This window comes from Accipiter gentilis, chromosome 4 (assembly GCF_929443795.1).
Source record: "Accipiter gentilis chromosome 4, bAccGen1.1, whole genome shotgun sequence".
Taxonomy (NCBI): domain Eukaryota; kingdom Metazoa; phylum Chordata; class Aves; order Accipitriformes; family Accipitridae; genus Astur; species Astur gentilis.
Genome location: NC_064883.1, coordinates 21,866,740 through 21,883,953, shown reverse-complemented (window position 1 = coordinate 21,883,953; position 17,214 = coordinate 21,866,740). Strand labels below are relative to the sequence as shown.

At 40.1% G+C, this 17,214-nt stretch overlaps 2 protein-coding genes and 1 long non-coding RNA gene across 6 annotated transcripts in view; 1 reads left to right on the top strand and 2 right to left on the bottom strand.

The window, feature by feature from the left end:
* The window catches only part of LOC126037902 (1-aminocyclopropane-1-carboxylate synthase-like protein 1), a 14,520-nt gene extending 12,787 nt beyond the window's left edge, over positions 1–1,733 (bottom strand). The window contains exons 1-2 of one of the 2 annotated variants that reach the window (XM_049798814.1): positions 1,545–1,733; positions 1,303–1,362 (exon numbers count right to left, since the gene is read on the bottom strand). In XM_049798814.1, the coding sequence (XP_049654771.1) occupies positions 1,303–1,362; positions 1,545–1,718 (234 nt within the window). In that variant the 5' untranslated portion in view covers positions 1,719–1,733. Of the gene's footprint in view, positions 1–344; positions 777–1,302; positions 1,363–1,544 lie in introns of those variants that run through there. The other variant, XM_049798815.1, reaches the window with a different exon arrangement.
* LOC126037906 (uncharacterized) lies at positions 776–17,214 on the top strand. Its single transcript, XR_007505845.1, has 3 exons — positions 776–1,076; positions 5,184–5,426; positions 17,128–17,214. It is a non-coding gene; the product is annotated as an uncharacterized LOC126037906 (long non-coding RNA).
* The window catches only part of PEX1 (peroxisomal biogenesis factor 1), a 31,452-nt gene continuing 19,670 nt past the window's right edge, over positions 5,433–17,214 (bottom strand). Inside the window, exons 16-24 of one of the 3 annotated variants that reach the window (XM_049798811.1) lie at positions 17,057–17,191; positions 16,410–16,474; positions 15,447–15,589; positions 15,266–15,369; positions 13,906–14,082; positions 12,102–12,332; positions 10,458–10,667; positions 9,995–10,125; positions 5,433–9,064 (exon numbers count right to left, since the gene is read on the bottom strand). In XM_049798811.1, the coding sequence (XP_049654768.1) occupies positions 8,980–9,064; positions 9,995–10,125; positions 10,458–10,667; positions 12,102–12,332; positions 13,906–14,082; positions 15,266–15,369; positions 15,447–15,589; positions 16,410–16,474; positions 17,057–17,191 (1,281 nt within the window). In that variant the 3' untranslated portion in view covers positions 5,433–8,979. Of the gene's footprint in view, positions 9,065–9,994; positions 10,126–10,457; positions 10,668–12,101; positions 12,333–13,905; positions 14,083–15,265; positions 15,370–15,446; positions 15,590–16,409; positions 16,475–17,056; positions 17,192–17,214 lie in introns of those variants that run through there. The other 2 variants (XM_049798812.1, XM_049798813.1) reach the window with 2 other exon arrangements.

The following is a 17,214-nucleotide window of genomic DNA, read 5'->3' as shown; positions in this document are numbered from 1 at the left end:
ACCAGTTACAAACTTTGCCTTTCTCTTTTTTAGTTTTAAGATATTAGAAAACAACTTTAAAACACCATCCAAATGAAGGAAGGAAATAAATAATGAAAGGATTATTTATTGGATTATTCTGTCATATATTAAAACAATTCCTGAATAACACATTGAGGAAAAGCATCCCAGCTGTACCTAAGAGATTATGCAGCTACTTCTGAGATATATCAAAGCTCAAACAACGCTTGCAGTATTTATGATATCAGCTTTTAATTCACGTGCCAACTTTGATTAGCTTCTCAACCAACAGAAGAGAAGTGACAGCAACCCCATCCATTACAGAAGAAAACCAGCTGTATTACCAGCAGTGGCTTTCTTGCTCTCAAAGCAGGTGCCTCCCCTGGGGACTGGCTCAGTCCTATATTCATTGTGACATCAGCTTTGGTTTATTCCTAAGAAAAAAAAAAAATCTCTCCAAGTGCCAACACATCAGCTAACCCATCTGTACATGGAGTTGATGCCTGACCCTCCGATACGTGCATTGCAAACACGCTGGCAGTTGCACCAGTGCAAATTCATTACCTCATGGAAGTAGGAAGGAGAAGCAAGAGGTAATTGGCAAGCTGCAGAAGCTGGCCTGGCAACTTGGTCTTTATTTTGTTAACACACAAGGTGGAACACCATGCTCTCCAGCAGATGGACTAGAATTAACAACTCTGGGGAAAATACCGCCCTTAAAGAACGTGCAATTTCCCCATAGTTGCGTTTCAGAGACTGGCTCGTACTGCGGTGCACAGCAGCCTAACGTTTCGGTTGTAGCTTTCACGTTGCTCAAAGCCTGAATTCCACGTATGGAGCACTTTCAGTCAGTTTTGGCTTTGCCACCAGACAAGTGAGCATCTTAGCCCGTGACAGTTTTCCCCTCTGAAAATACACCTCTTCCTGAAAGCTAGCATTCCAAAGCAGTATTTTCTGCCGAAAGGGGAACAGACTCTTGGCTCAGTTCTGTTCGGAGTACATGCTCAATCAAACGTGAGTGAAGTCGAGGCAAAACCAAAACGATTCCGGTTTTCAACCAGAGGCAAGTTTTCAAGGTAAGCATTGCGTGGCAAGTTACTTCCAGGTGCGCGACCGGAGCGGCCCACGTGAACACCGAAAGCCTGCGTCCTTGCGAAAGCCGCCAGCCTCGGCGCGGTCAGTGCCCTGCTGACCTGACATGTGCTACTCTGCCTAGGCCGAACCGTTGGTCGGAAACTTCCCAAGCGCGAAGGGCGAACCGGGGGTTGATCCCCAGTTAGTCAGAAGGCAGCAGCCACTTACTCTCTCCTCTAGCAAGTCAAAGCAAAGCTTGTTCTCGCTCGTCCCCAAATTCAGGATGCCCTGGAAGAGACGGCAGGTGTCGGGTGGCGCAGGAGGCGGACAGCACCCGCCGCCTTCTCGTTCCGCCTCCGCCACCACCTCCGCTGTGCCAGCCCACCGGCGCAAACCCGCCGCCCAGGGCCACCGGCCGGCCGGCCGGCAGCTTTCCGGCACGGAGCCGCGGGCCCGGCCGCCCGCCGCACCTGCGGATTGAGCTCCCGATCGAAAGGGTCGGCGACGTAGAGGGCGAAGCCCGCGTCCAGCAGCCCCGGGCCGCCGCCGGCGATGCGGGCGCCGCGGGCCGAGAGGGCCGGGGGCGCCGGGGGGGCCGGGGGCGCCGCGGCAGCCCCGGCAGGCAGGCTCCCGCCGCCGCTCATCCCCCGCCCGCCGCGGGCTCCGCAGGGGTCTGTGCCGGGCGGCGGGCGGGCTCTGCCCGGGGAAGAAGGAGCGGCGGCACCGGGCCGGGCGGGGGGCGGGGCTCCCCGCGGCGCTGTGGCGGCTCCCTGCCGCCGCCCGCTCGGCGGGGCGGGCGGACTCTGCCTTGTGCCCGGCTCTCGGGACGCTCTGCAGGGCTGCGAAGGCGGGCGGGCGGGCGGGCGGGCGGCGCCGCCGGCCTCCCGCGGCGGCTGCCGGCAGAGAGAAGGGAGCTCCGCGCCTCTGATGGCAGCCGCAGCAGGGTGCCCCGCTCCCTCTTTTAGCAAGAGTTCTGCTCCGGCCCCACGGTCTTCACCAAGACGTGGCTCGGCGAGCGGGATCCGCAGCAGCGGCGCAGCTGGTCGGGAAGGACGCGGAGATCCGCTCACCCGGACCGGGGGCCAGGAGAGCCGGGGCCGGGGCCGGGGCCGGGGCCGGGGCGGGGAGGGGCGGGTGGTGCTGGGGCGCGGGAAGCCGAGAGCGTTCTCGCCCCGGGAACCGCAGGGAAGAGCAGGGAAGTTTCTGGCTCCAAGCGTTTCTCTCTAGATCCGTGTTTTAAACGCTGCTTTGTAATTAAGGACGCTTCGGTCTTTGAAAAGCAAAAAAAAACCCCGTGTCTTTTAGACACTAAGAAAATTAGCCGGTTTTTAACTCCTGGAAAAATGGGCATTAGAAAACGGGCTAAGAGTTAACTCTTAGCAAACACGGGAAGAGTTACGCACCAAAAAGCTCCCGTTGTAGCTTTTTAGTGTCTAAACAAGGTCGTGCGTGATGCTCTAGTTTTACAGTCATTTAAACAGTGCTTTGGCAACGTAACAAGCATTGTATTAAAGTAATAGGTATTATTAAAAAATAATTTTATTACCCTTTCCCGAAACTCGGCAGTAATTAGGGAAATGGAGATTAGCATTGCGTCTTTAACGAGTTCATCTGAAGGATCCAAACACCTTCCTAACAGAAAAATGGCACAAACCCACGAGGACGGCTTTAATCCTAGCGGTGCTTCTGTGGGCATTACGTAACATGGCATGGACAGGATTTTGGGGGTGCTTTCAAATATTTTGCTTGTTATTCTACAAAGCTGCTGATCCCTGGAAGTAAGGGAAGTCACCCAACAGCTGTATGACCTTAATAATTTCTGATGTACCAAAATCTAGTGCCAGCGTCCACTTACCCACCGGGTCTCCACAAGATAGGTACTGTGTTACAGCCGGGCCTAAACTGGGCAATAATCATTACTGCAGAATCTTAAGAGCTGTTTTTGTGTAAACAATGAAGAAAGCGGTCATCTTTTTGCACCTCGGACTCCCAAACCGACTTTTCCCCTGGGATGTCAGTCTTCACTAAATCATTTCAACTAATTCAAGCTCTTAAAGGAGCTTGGAGACGGAGCGTGTGACAACACCGCTAAGAGATGCAAAATCTGCCCTGGTTATCTAACAGCAGTTGATACGACACTGCTGCTGTACGACGTGACAGGAAGGCCACGTACTTGGGAGTCTTACAAAAGCCCCACCGGCTGCTAGAGGATACGGAGGGAGAATTTTTCATGCTTCATTTCTGTTAGTCCAACTTACGCTTGTGACCTGAACACCAGTAAACTGATTTGGCATTTCTTTACCAACCACTATCTGAGCATCTCAAAGTATTTTTTATCCTAGCTCTCTCTGCTGCATCACTGGAACAGCACACTAAGCCTTAGTCAACAGATTTTCATTTCAGTGTACCTATGACAGATTATTACTGTTTGCCCTGTTTTAGAAATGGGAAAACTAAAGCAATTGAGCCTTAACGCAAGATTTGTACCATTCCAATCTTATTGTGCATACGCTACTCAAAGAGAGAAATGATCTGGTATATGACTTGCTATAAACCTAAACCAGGTTATAGAACTAATGTCTCAAAATTTGTACCTGAGGCAAAACTGGGTATTAGTTAATAAATGCTAAACTTTTAATGTATTACAACCGCTTGCACTGAGGTCAAACAGATTATTGCCATGACCAAGTTGCCTTCTCCCTTGTGCTTCCGATGCAAAATATTTCACTTAACCCATACTTAACATCTGACGCCAAGGTCACGCTAACAGATGGCCCACTTTTAAAAGAGGGCATTTTAAGTGCAACAGAGACCATACAAGCCCCTGTAATGAAATGTATTGAAGGAGTGCCGATTTGAAAGACCTCTGACAAACCACCTTCGCTCCCCTGGCCGAAGTTCTCAAGTGGCAGCTGTAAATGGGTTATTCCCAAATGATGCCTGTGAGAGATTGAAGGGAATTCCGACTGGTCAATTGACATTGACAAACTGTAGTTCAGTCTCCCAACTTCATTCCATAGGGCTGATGCTGCAAATATCAGCCTAACTCATGCAAGAAATTTTGTTCTGCTTCTGGACTCTTCCAAGTTCCTGCATTGCTTACGATTTTATGATTGCTATCTTAACTCCCTGGAAAATAGGTTTCACTCCCACTCTCCTATATGCGCTTAGGAGGTATTAAATAAAAACCAGTCAGATCCTTGTGCAATAATACAGCGTGTATGTATTTTACCATTTTCATAATAACTAGGAGTTACGAAATAAATTAGGCAACAAGTAAAATGATATATTAGATTCATAATATTAAACAAGCCAACTATATATTGTTGCATATTTATATATATATGTATACACCCCCCCCAACCCCCAGTTAATCTGAGTAAAAGATCCTGTGAAAAAATTAAATTCATACAATGCTTTTGTTTTGAAATTATAAAACATTTGTTTGCTTTTGGGCTGGGCAAATTTACTTTGCTTCCTTAACAACAGAAGAGAGGGAGGGAGAAACACCCTGTATGACATTTAATACAGATTGGTCCACACAAAATTTAGACTTGTTTGGGTGAACTAAAAGCCAAACTCCTTTTCAAACCTAGTGTAAATCATGAAATCTGTGTGTTTTAACCAGGCTGCTAACTGTTGTGCTTAAAATATTGTCAAGCAGAGTTCTAGCTGGTGACGTCTATTATGAAACATAAGGCTAATGTAATCTAAGCCTCGGCAGACGTCGCTTATCTTTAATTTCAAATGGGCTAGGAAACCTTTTCCATTTTTTTTCTTTGGAAACGGAACAAAGTTTGATTCCTTAAGAAGTAGAAGTTATACAATAAATACCTTGTGAACTTTTTACTGTACAACAGAAATTCTGTTTCCCAAACAAACAATAAATATGATTTATGGCAGAATAGCGTTAACAGTAAAAGGACCTAAAACATTGGGTGGTATTCAATGTCCCCAATTCTTGGAAAAGCAAATCTGGAAGATTTTGATTATTGGGAATTACCAAATTCCCTCAACATTCAGACACATGAGACTTTCAGTAGAGTTAATTGCACTGATTAAATCAGCATTTAGCAGAATTGACCCACTATCTCTTTTTTTTTTTCCAGAAACTTTTTCCAGTCATCAACAGACTTAATACAGAATTGTGGATTACTTCAAAAGAGGTGCATTTTTCCCAAGGCAGTATTTGAAAAATTTATTGGCTACACAGCTTCAAGAAGACAGCTTCAATGTAAATAATCTTTAGAGTAAACGCTGCCTGAACACTTTTTAAGAAAAATTATGGGATAGTAGTGGAAATGGAGTTCTTGTTAACAAAGTGAAATAATCCCTTGCATGTTAGAAACAGGGTAAGTGTTTACATCTATATTTAACGCTTGTTTCTTCAGAAGTCCCTCGACTACGGGGAAAGGCTGGTTGGCAATTGAGAAAAGGTCAGTGACAGCTGACAATGTTGGTGACAACAGGAGTGAAAGGAAAAAGCTACCCCGGGTTATCAACCTTTTATACGGGCTGTAATATATACCCAGAAAAACTGACATCAGTAGCACTTATGGGAGGTAGGAATGACAGATGAGCTAGTTGGGAGGCACAGAATTTGTCCGTCTTCAGGTTGCTGCTTCATACAGAGTTTACTTGGTTCTTGATTTGATGGAGGAGACTGGAAAAGACAGGTCAAAAGGCTCAAACATGACATTGGCTGCCTGTGGTATCTTCATGAGCCGTTGTGGCTAAATCCCGGCTGCCCTATAGAACGTGAAACAAACTTTGTTATTGGTTCCTTTTCACTCTTGGTGTACTCCTTAATACCGGGCCTTGTGAAAGAGCCTCCGCAGGCCAGCTGACGTTTCTTGCACAATGCTTGAATAGAAGGGATTATCCTCCATCTAGCTATAGGCTTTATGCTCCCTTTACATTGGACTTGGTGCCTGTATAACAGATCTTAGCTAGGCTTCATTTAGATAGTCTACTGTCTTTTAAGATGAGATGTTAATATAATTCAGAATATAACCAAAGATCACCTAACAGGAACTAGTTATTAATAGTGACCTCCTTTCTTGGATCAAATGATGTTATCCACAGCATCGGTCCAAGTTGTGTATGTAGGGGGATGTATGAACTAACACACCTGGGCTAGTTCACTGGTGAAACTCCTTGCATGTAGAAAGGAAGAGTGCAGATTTGGAACCAAGGCTTCCTGGATTTTAACAACATTTTCTGTGACAGTACAGTATCTAATTTTGGTTGGGGACTGATAGGAGCACAACATACAGCAAGCATACTTTCCTTTTTAACTTTACAATATAGTACTTGGCACTGAAGTATAGCATTCTAATTAAATGATTCCAAGTGTGAAGATAATTCTATAGATTATCGTACTGTCTTTGTTACAATCATGATTGGCCTCTGACTGGTCCTTTCAGATTTAAGTATCAGTGCATTATGAGATTATCATTACTTGGAAGGTTAAATCATTTCAATTTTTAATGAATATGGTACATCCATTATCTAGACATAAGTTAAAAAACAGATGCTACTACTAATTTGGGCTAATCTGGATGCTTTTGTAATAGTGGATTTCTTTACCAAACATAAAAGATAATACTTCAAACAATTTTGGCAAGGAAAGAGCTAGAAGACCATCTTCTCATAGAAGCGCTAGTTGTAGAAAAGAACCTTTGACTGAAAAGTCATTAAAGTCAGTAGGTAGAAGAATAAGTGAAAAGCTCTCAGAACTATCTGAGAAACTACAGGAACTAATCAATGAAATTAACTGGGCTGAAGTTTCAAATGCAAGTATTTGAATAGAAGATAATAAAACATTTTCTTAGGTTAGAGATGAAAACTATTTGGAATTTGAAGCTCAAGGAAGAGAAAAAATATTTTGAATGAGCTCAAAATGTCACTGGATGAATAATCATAGGAAAAAAGATGACAAGAAACTGACAAACAAATAAACTACATCCTGAAGGCTAGAAATGCCCAAAATGAACTACTGGACCTGGAAAAGGAAATAAAAAAAACCCCAAGCCCATGAAGTTTTTGAGTTTTGACACATAAACAAAGCAGAGTAACTAGTTACAGCTTGCCAGCTGCTTCATTTCATTAATATCCATGGGTTTTGGCCCTCTTCTGTTAAAAGATAAATTACTCAAAGAACCTTACATATACCACAGTGTAAATGTGAGTTACCATGGAGCATCTGACAGGGAATAACTTGCTCCTTTGCAGCAAATTGCTTATCTGTTCAACCCCTATTCATATTCACCTCTACAGCCATTTAAAACAAGGTGAACAAGGAAAGAAATGACACTATTATATAAGAAAGATGAACTCAAGGTTAGAGGTAATCTAGGATATGGCTCTAATGATAAATAAACATATATCCACATTTCAAAATAAGCATGACGTTAATGACATAGTGATATTGACAATAGTAGAGCTTTGCAGTAATGCAATAAGGATTTTCAGTTTCAAAACCTACTGAAGCAAGACTTAAGCATAAGTAAAAAGCAATAGCTCAGCATAAATGAGAAAATCAGAGATCTTAACTGCTACAAGCTAAGACTTGTAGTGTATACAGGCTTCACCTGTACCAGGCTGCAAGAACAAACATACAAATCATACATTCTTTGGGTTATTTCCTGGCACTGGGAATAGGAACTACAAATAGACAGCAGTGAACAGAATGATCATATATGGTCAATATGACGTGTTCTTCTAATTACTGACATAGCATGATACATGTCAATGAATGAAATAACGAACTGGAACAGGTAGTGGGACCATATAATCAAACATTTAGGAGCAACTTGAGGAAGGCTGCTACTACTAATGTACCTGAAGAAGTGATCAGAGGAAGCCTGGACATACTATCTGATCACAGAAAGGGTAATAATGCCCAATGGCTCAAAGCAATACAGGTGTGAAAGGCATGTAACAGCTATGAAAGACCACCACAAAAAAAAAAAAAAAAAAAGCACAACGTTTTCTAATTACCTCAGGAAGGTAAATAGTAGGGAAGGAAGATAGGTGAAAAACCAACCAAGCAGAACCTCCCAGTATTGGTAAAATGTTGTGAAAGGGTGGTATAGACTCATGGGAAACACCTCTAGTTTTCTTCCCTTCCTGCCCCTTCCTTCCTTCCTTCCCCTTCTGTTAAGACCTGCTTATCTATCTATCAGCCAAGGAAGACAACTCTTTAATTATCTTAATGTAAGACAGTAGTTGTGAATAGCTTCAGGATGTACATTAGAAAGCTTCCAAACATCAGAGACGTTTTTGAACAGTCTCCAAGAAGAAAAGATGGTGACCAGAAGATATAGTTGTTGTGAAATGCAACTTGATACTCTTCTGAATAATAAACAGTGGCAGAAAACAAGATACAATTATCTTGGTTTGTCTTAATTATTTTTTTTTTTTGCTATAGTTATTCTGGAAGTATTAGTCTAGTGCCTACCAATAAACATGTGAAGTATCACCCTTCCCTAAGCCCTCCAAAGGCCATTACAGAATGGCTTTATATAATTTTTTAAAAACATTTCCACCATTAGATATTGCAGTTTATTCAAACAGAATCTATTTGTTGTGAGGAGATAAACAGGAATAGGAAATCACTGTTAGGCTTTGGCAACTACATTGCTAAAAAAAGCAAAATTTAAAATTTTATGTGATAAACAACTGGACAGAACGTAACCAATGTTCTCTCAAAAATTTAATATCAATCTGAAGGAAGATAATTTTCTTCAAAATAAAATGTGACATAATTTTACAGCATGTAAGTTTAAAAGAAACTTATCTTCAACTGCCGCATTAATAAATCCATATGAATATAAATAATCTGATTTAATCACATTTGTCATTTCCAGTTACAGTTTAGCAATTACAAGCAAAAACAAGTTACTATGCTAAAGTGATTTTTTGTCCTGGTCTGAATGTTGAGCCAACTTGTCCTCTTCTCTTCTTGGGATTCTGAAAATTATCATACCTGGAAACAGAAAAAGATATTAGCAAATTCTTATGAAATGCCTTTGTTTGCATATGCCTCTTCAAATGCACGTTAATGTAACACATTTAAGTATATTTTTATGAAAATTAAGAGTGCATGTCTCCTGAGACCTGGGGACCTGGAGGAATTTTCATCCACAAACCTAACTCAGGGAGCTCTCTGCTCTGCTTCCCTTTTTTTTTAAATTTTTGGGGGGCAGTGGGGAAAAGGTGGGACAAGGAACAGAAGTGTACAGGGTGGTATGGACTCCTGGGAAGCATCTCTCATTCTCCTCCTTTCTTGCCCCTTCCTTCTCTCTTTCCCCTGCTGTAAGACCTGCTTATTTATGTATCAGCTGAGGAAGACAACTCCTTAACAACCTTCATGTCAGAAGAACCCCCTGATGAGATCACAGAACATCCTGATGCCAGTTTCCAGCTTTTTCACTCCAGTCATCTCCCAAGTCTGAGGAAACACATTTTGCTTTTCAGTACGTTTAAAATTCTGCAGATTATTGCCATTTCCCAAACATGGCAGCTACAAAGACCATTACAGAGAGTCAAAACCCAGCAATTTGAAAATATGAGGGGCTGCTACTCAGAGGGAGCAGGAAGGACCTAGCTCTAAGTCTTAAAGAATCGGTGCCTCTTTGTACTGGTATAGCTTTTAACATAATACAAGGGTTTTCTGGTCTGTGATTAGAATTTCTAGGTCCTACTTTAATAAAAACAACAAAAGACAATGCACTGTAAAAAAATTTTCCCTTTCCCAGTATGTAATTTAATACTTTTGAAAAACATTGCTGTCAGAAGCTATTCAACTCCACTGCCATTCCCCACATTAAATAACTATTGTGTTTCTGATGAATAAGGAATGTGAAAAGACCAAATCTTCACTGAATTCACAATTACTAAAAAAATTAATACTTACAGTTCAGTAAAATTCTTCCAGTCATCTTGGCTAATGGATGGTCTTATACCCTCAAGTGCAGTCATCAGATGGGACTGGGTAATAATTAAAGTGTTCTTGGCAAGCACTGACTGACTAAGGGTGCTGTCCTCCTTGAAAACAGAGCCATAAACAGACAACAAAAAATTACCACAGAAACATAGTTCCATGAATATCAGTAACTCTGGAACCTCCTCATTATATGTACAGACAAATATATTATAAATACAGTCACAACTTCCCCCCCGCCTCCATATTAATAACACACAACTAACTGTTTAGTTATATGAATGTTAACATCTGGCTTATTTTCCTCAAACTAGGTATTGTTTATCTTTGCTATTTTTGTTACATTATATTTAATATTATTGCAGAAATTATATATCCAAATACCCAGAAGTGTAGGAAACAACAGAAAAGTGTTAAGACTAAATAATCAAAAAACCTGCCATACTCCATTCTTGCTTCTGTAATTAGCTTTTATAGCATTGATTTCTGTCCTCAGGTGCTCTATTTGCTGCTCCTGGTTATTTTCCAGGGAGTCTTCTTGAGAAGCTGTTCTAAGCATTGAAGGTTGTGATGACGCTGTGTCTCTCTGAGTCACACTGGTAAAATCGTGAGTTACGGAGTTTGGTCCAGACAAACACAAAGAGCTCTAAATTGACCACAAGGAGAAATACATTAACTCATTATGGATCCAAAAGAGCAACTCCACCATTAAGGTTTAGCCTACAATTCAGTACAAACTTGCCCCACTGGCAAAAAGAGTACTTTCTCTTAAAAATATATCACATACGTAACTTTTTGAATAAAAGATTTAGGTTACTTTGCCAAGGTGTTTGGGGAAAAGTACAGATTTGAAAATTAAGCAGCTTATGTTTGGAAAAAATCTAAATATTTTTGCAATGGCCTATCTCAAAAAAGAATAAAGGTCTACTAAGTCCACTGTTTTATTTGCATATGAAAATCAGTTGTTTGGAAATCTGGGCAAGTTTATGTAGTCAGCTTTGGAATGACTCATCATTTAAATATTCATCACCTCCAAATTCTCTCTGCACTTGATAACCTATGCAACTTGCAAGTTCAACAACTTTAAGATATCAAAGTCCTCATAGCCTTGCTGAAGAACTTTCAGTCAGAGGAAAACCAAAGTCCCTAAAGATATATTACTTGAACACTATCATCCATAATGCCAGATGAAACATACAAAAGCACCTTAGTAGTCAGTAATTAGTTCTCCAATGTCAAAATAAGTTATTTTTGGCTTTAAGAATCAATGCAAGACAGTTTTGAAAACAAGAGTCTAACAACTTTGGTAACTACTTTGATAACAGTTCTACAACAGATCTTGAAAATGAATGTACCATGGATCACATGCAAACTCTGAAGTCATCTGTTCACCATAAGGAACTCAGAGGCAGCATATTCTGTTTTGCTTACCTGGCAGCCAAGGGATTGGATCTGGCCAGCTGATCACTATGCAGGTGCTGGGTAGCCAACCAGCCCATCCCTATCTACAAGCTAGCCAGAGAACATTCTGCTTTTTGTGCAATGTGATACCACCAGAACAGGAATTCTGCTTACTAAGAGCAACAATGGAAGCTAAGGTTTACTTCGGTTATTTACACAATTCCTTGGTCAGATTATTCCATTAATGCACACTCTATTGGCAACTGAAAAATGTTTCTTGATTCTTAAGATTATGACTTAATTCTTGAAAGCTAGATGGTCATTGTTTAGTAATAAAACTAAGTTAAATTAAAAAAAAAAAAAAAAACACACCAAAAAGTCGAAAACTGTTTTAGTAATAAACTTTGGAAGGCAACAAGCCTAGAGCAGACAGTAAGATCTAGTATGAATGCAGTTTGCCTGATTGTAAAGTATTAAGCAGTATTTGGGGATTTTGATTTTAAAGTCCTGCAAAGTTGCAGAGAACTCCATATTGTATTTTGTCAGATAACATCCTTCCATCTTCTTTGCCACAGTTTGAATGACAAAGCAGACATAAGTGTATTTATAAAATCATACCATTTGCCTAGTTCAGTTTTTCTGCTTCACAACTGAAAATTCAAAATATTGAGTAATTTACCAGTTCTGAAGGAGTTCCATTTCCCAGCTCTGATTCATAAGAGCTTCCAAAATAAAGACGATACATGTTGGATCTTGGATCTTCAGGAAGCAAGTCAGACATGTCTAAAGAAATAAGAGATTGCTCTAGCCCTGCTTCTCCATCTGTTGCTGAATCATCTGAGCCACTGCTGTGGTTTAGAAAAACCATGGAAGAGAGACTGAAGTCACTATCAGAACTAGAACCAAAATCCTGTGACAAAGAACAGAACATTAGGAGTGTTACCTCATAACTAATTGCAATCTGAAATACATTTAAAAATTTCATATGCAGTGTAAATGAAAGTATCAATTTACATTTGATTTTAGTAATCTGTCTTTCTCTGGGAGTACATTTCCAAATATTTTGCTAAGAAAAATCCAATGCCTTTAAGCAGAACCTCTGTCTTCATGCTAGAAAAATAATTTGAGGAGATAATCTTAAGGTTTTGTTTGGTTTGAACTGTCTCACTCCCTCACTATCAGCAAGTGTTGGGAAATGTCACGTACATTTTCTGTTGTAGCACTACTGTATCACTTCGGTCTCAACCATTCCCTCCAAGCAATTTAGTATCTTGTGTAAAGTGCTCTAGGAGATTGTGGCGAGTCTACTTTTACAGTGCCTGATTGCTGTACTCATCTTTAGTCATAGTCAACACATTTTCAGTGCTGATATGGAAATCAGTTGTTGCTTTAGGCTGGTGTCTGCAAACCTTTTTTGGTTGTACACCCCTATCAGTAAAAAATTTATGAGCACATTCCACCAAATATATGCATATTTACTTAATTGTAGTTTATATACATGTACTATTAGAGTTCTATCTTTTCTTCCTGTACCTCAATGGATTGTCTTGTGCACCATGTGGGGTGGGTGCACACCACTCTGGAGACCACTACCTTAGACAATGGCCTCCTCTAATGACAGATAACCACCAGGTATCCTTACAACTACTTATGATGCTACAAGTGAAGGGATTGTTAAGGAAGATATGCTGGAGATCCCTCCCAATACTGAGTTGCATCCCTTGTTAACAACCGGGGCAAGAAGAACCCAAGAGGTCTCCTTGCTTTTGCACCCCTGACCCAACTCTTCCCTTTGACCTCTGAGTGGTGGAAGCCATGCCCACCCCTTTCCAGCTAGCACCAGAAGACAGGCATGAAAAATGTGAGGAGAGGTGGCTGAAAAGAGGCTAAAAGAGGAAAGGACCTGTCAGTCACGTGCATATAAACCAAGGGTGGGATCCTGTACCTCGGAAGTGGAAGTATTAGCTGGTGCCTGGAAGATGAGCCAGACCAGGCCACTTCAGATATCACCATTCTCTTTCCACTTCTCTCCTGACCTCAGATCACACTGAATCTGTTGGAACAACTCCACAAAACTCACCAATTCCTTGCTTCCTCCATCATCCAAAATGTGCCACCTCAAAATTGAATTTGCTAGCTGCTCCTAAGAAACTCTGAGTGTGATCCCTCTATTGATCTGTCAGTCATTCCTCATAACAATGATAAACATATTTGGCTTACATGAATCTATTTAACATTAAACACCTATCATAAAATGAAAAAAACTTGTGTTTAAGAAGTATTTAAACTATTTGTTACATTATTCTTGCAGTTTTCTGCAAACATATTAAGATTTTAATCCTCTGTATATAAACATAGGAAAACTAAACCTTATTAAACATAACTTTCCTTAAAAAAAATAATAAATGGATAAAAGTAGTACTTTCAGACATATCAAGGTCAAAATAAAAAGGAGAGACTTCTTTTGTATCAGTTTTATTTACCTGTGTTAAACCTGAACCTAAATTAGTATGGATTGCCTCTAATTGGGCATTGTACAATAAAGCTTTTAGGTCAGCCCCTGTGAACCGTTCTGTTTTTGCTGCCAAATCCTGAAAGTCCACATCGTTTGCCAAGGACAGGGAATGACTGAGAGCATTTAAGATTTCATAGCGTGAATTCTGTAAAAAGGGAGAGAAAAAAAAAAGTCAGTAAAGCAACTTGTTATTTTCCTTGTCCTGATTGCTAGATAGTGCTTTGGCCTGGTCACAAGCAACTTCCTATCTGAGGGAGGAAGAATCTTTTTTAAAGAAGATAGTACCCTAGTAACATATAGGACATACTGTACAGTAATCAATCTTTAAAATATAGGCATACATTTTGTTACACTTTCTTGAAGAGCCTAAAAGAAACTGCACCAAATGCAGTATACAGAGAAATATATTTCTCTAAATATCCAGTTAATATCTGGGATTTTTATATATGAAATATATAAAAATATGAAGGTGAACTCTGCTACTCATATGTCCTTTTGCAAAGAAAAGTGTAACAAAAGTGAAAAACTTCTGTTTACCTGAATGATCATCTTCTAAACAAGAAGTTAAAAGAAAAACAAAAGAAAAGTTGGGGGGGAGGCAGGGAAAAGGAGTATATCTGTGTTCTTAAGGCACAGAATTAAATGTGTGTTTCAGAATTAAATGATGTGGTATTTGTTGTATGTACCAACTAATCTGAAAGTAAACAGCACTAATTTTTTCTCATAAAATAGGGAATCAAAGACACACATTGTACAGCCTCAAAGGCCTGATCCAAAATCCACTAAAATCAATGGGAAGCATCCCTTTCCTAATCAGTGACACATCTGACTTAAAAAGAGCTTGAATATTCCAAATTAAATGTGGGTAAAGAAGAGTGGGATCAACTGAATTCAGAATAAAACTGCTTTGAAAACTTCAGATAATTCAAGAGTTGGGTTGGGAATGCTATGGTTCATCATTTCAAGCAAATAGCAGATCCACTGGACTCATAATTCAGAGAAAGATGCAGAACATGATAAACACTACCCCTGCATCCAATTTTTTTCTGCAGACTAAATTCCTTTTTTAATTTTTCTTTTTTTAAATCAGCTATATCCACAGGAATTTTCATCCTGAAGACTGTGGTAAACAGCCTTCTCTTTCCCCAGTTTTATGCAAACACATTGACACTAAAATCAGTGAATTTATACTGTTGTATAACTGGAGCTGGGCAATCAAGTCCACTTTGTCCAGGTTTGAAATGCCACTGAATATAAAGAAAATGAGAATAAAGCCCGTTAGTTTTTTTTTTAGCCTTGCCTCTCATGTAAATGTTTTGTTCCCTCACCTGATCAGGAGGTGGACAGTACAGGCACTTATCCAGTCGGCCTGGCCTTAACAAAGCAGGATCAATCAAATCTGGGCGACTAGTAGCAGCCAGCACATAAACCCCTTAGGAAAATGCAGAAAAATATCATTAGCATCTGCTAAACTTTTGCATAAAAAGAAGCACACAGATGAATTACTACCTTGTAAGCCTTCCACACCATCTAACTGAGTCAACAGTTGGTTAACCACTCGGTCGGTAACTCCTGTGTTGTCATGACCTCGGCGAGGAGCAATAGAATCAAACTCATCGAAGAAAACGATACAAGGCTTAGCTGCCTGAGCTCTAAAAGGAAAAAAAAGAGGCAATATTTAAATTCTGTTTAAGTTTGGGTCACAGGTAAAACTGCTTAGAAATATTAAAGGTAACTGCTTTTTGCTTCAGAGAACAGTTATCTTTAATGAGAGAACAGAAAATCCGTTTTCTGTAGAAATGAAGAGGTTCTGAAGAATTGGATTACAATGGAATCACTGCTCATTTTTATGACATACCTTGCACTCACTTCATAATTTCTGAAGTACTCAACTGTGTTAATATACATGAAAACTCTAAAATCCAGTCACAGCGGATGAGGTCTTGGCTTATGTACGTCTAACACAAAGACTGCCTATGCTGTAAACTACACGAGAAGCAAAGGCTATGTAGGATATGTTTATATTAGTTAGCATTGAGGGTCAGTAAGGGCAGATTTGTAAAAACAAAACAACTGGCACCAAGGACCTCAGTACCAAGTCTAGTATGATCCTCTGTACTGAGCATTCATTACTAGTTGGAGCACACTCGACTGTCTCCTGGAATCATCCGAAAGGAATTCAGCATGTGTTTTCCAAGACAGTTCTGTGATGTGAACCAATGCACTGGAAATGGAGAGAACTGAGAGTTCAGCTTCAAAAGCGCTCTCCTGATCCGAGCCAAAATGCTCATTTTTTAAAGAATGACAGTCAAGTTGAACTTGCCAAGATCTGAACATCTGGTTCAGCACATCTAATCATTTCGGATGCTTTTGTGATCTGATGCCATGTCTCTCCTAGGACAACAAAATTATTTCTTGGAGCTTCAACCAATAAAATTCATTGATAACATCACAAATCTTTACAAAGCCAACCTGTTAAAGATATCTCGAACTGCTTGCTCACTTGCTCCAATGTATTTGCTGAGCAGCTCTGGTCCCTAAAAAAAAAAATCAGAAAAGAACATTCATGATATATTTCTTAGTTTTAATGTGTAATTCAACATCAGCATAGATTTTATATACTAGAGCAATTTCCTGTAACCAAGAGTGGCATTTCTGAAAAGAGCCGAGGCGTCTAGATAAGCCAAAAGAAGCTTTGAAGCATTCCAGCTTACTTTAAAGTAATAATTTCCATTTTACTACAACAGAACATGTGTTACAGTATCACAAGGCAATAGCTTACACTGTGTTTTGAAAATATGTCTAAAATGCATTGCTCAACTTCATTGTCCAGTGGAATGAAAATTCAGGATCTTTTTATAAAAAATGGGAAACTAAGAACATCTAATTAAATATTATAATTCTGCCTAATGAATAATTATACAAAAAAAATCCCCCTCAGTAATAAAACTGTGAAGTTTCAGAAGTCAGATGGTGGGATATCCAGAGACATACCAAATTTTAAATGTGAGTTTCTTTCTGTGGTATTTTGCTTTCACATGCACATACTCACAGGTATTATGTTAAGCTATTTCATTCAGTTAATAAAATGAATCAATTAATCTTCAAAATCTTGCTACCTTGATGCTAATGAAATTCATTCCACTCTCTCGAGCAACTACTCCTGCTAACAGTGTTTTTCCTGTTCCAGGTGCTCCATACAGCAAGACTCCTGATCTCTGTCGTACAGGCAGGTTTGCAAATAATTCTGGATACTGGAAAAGAATTTCAACAAGAC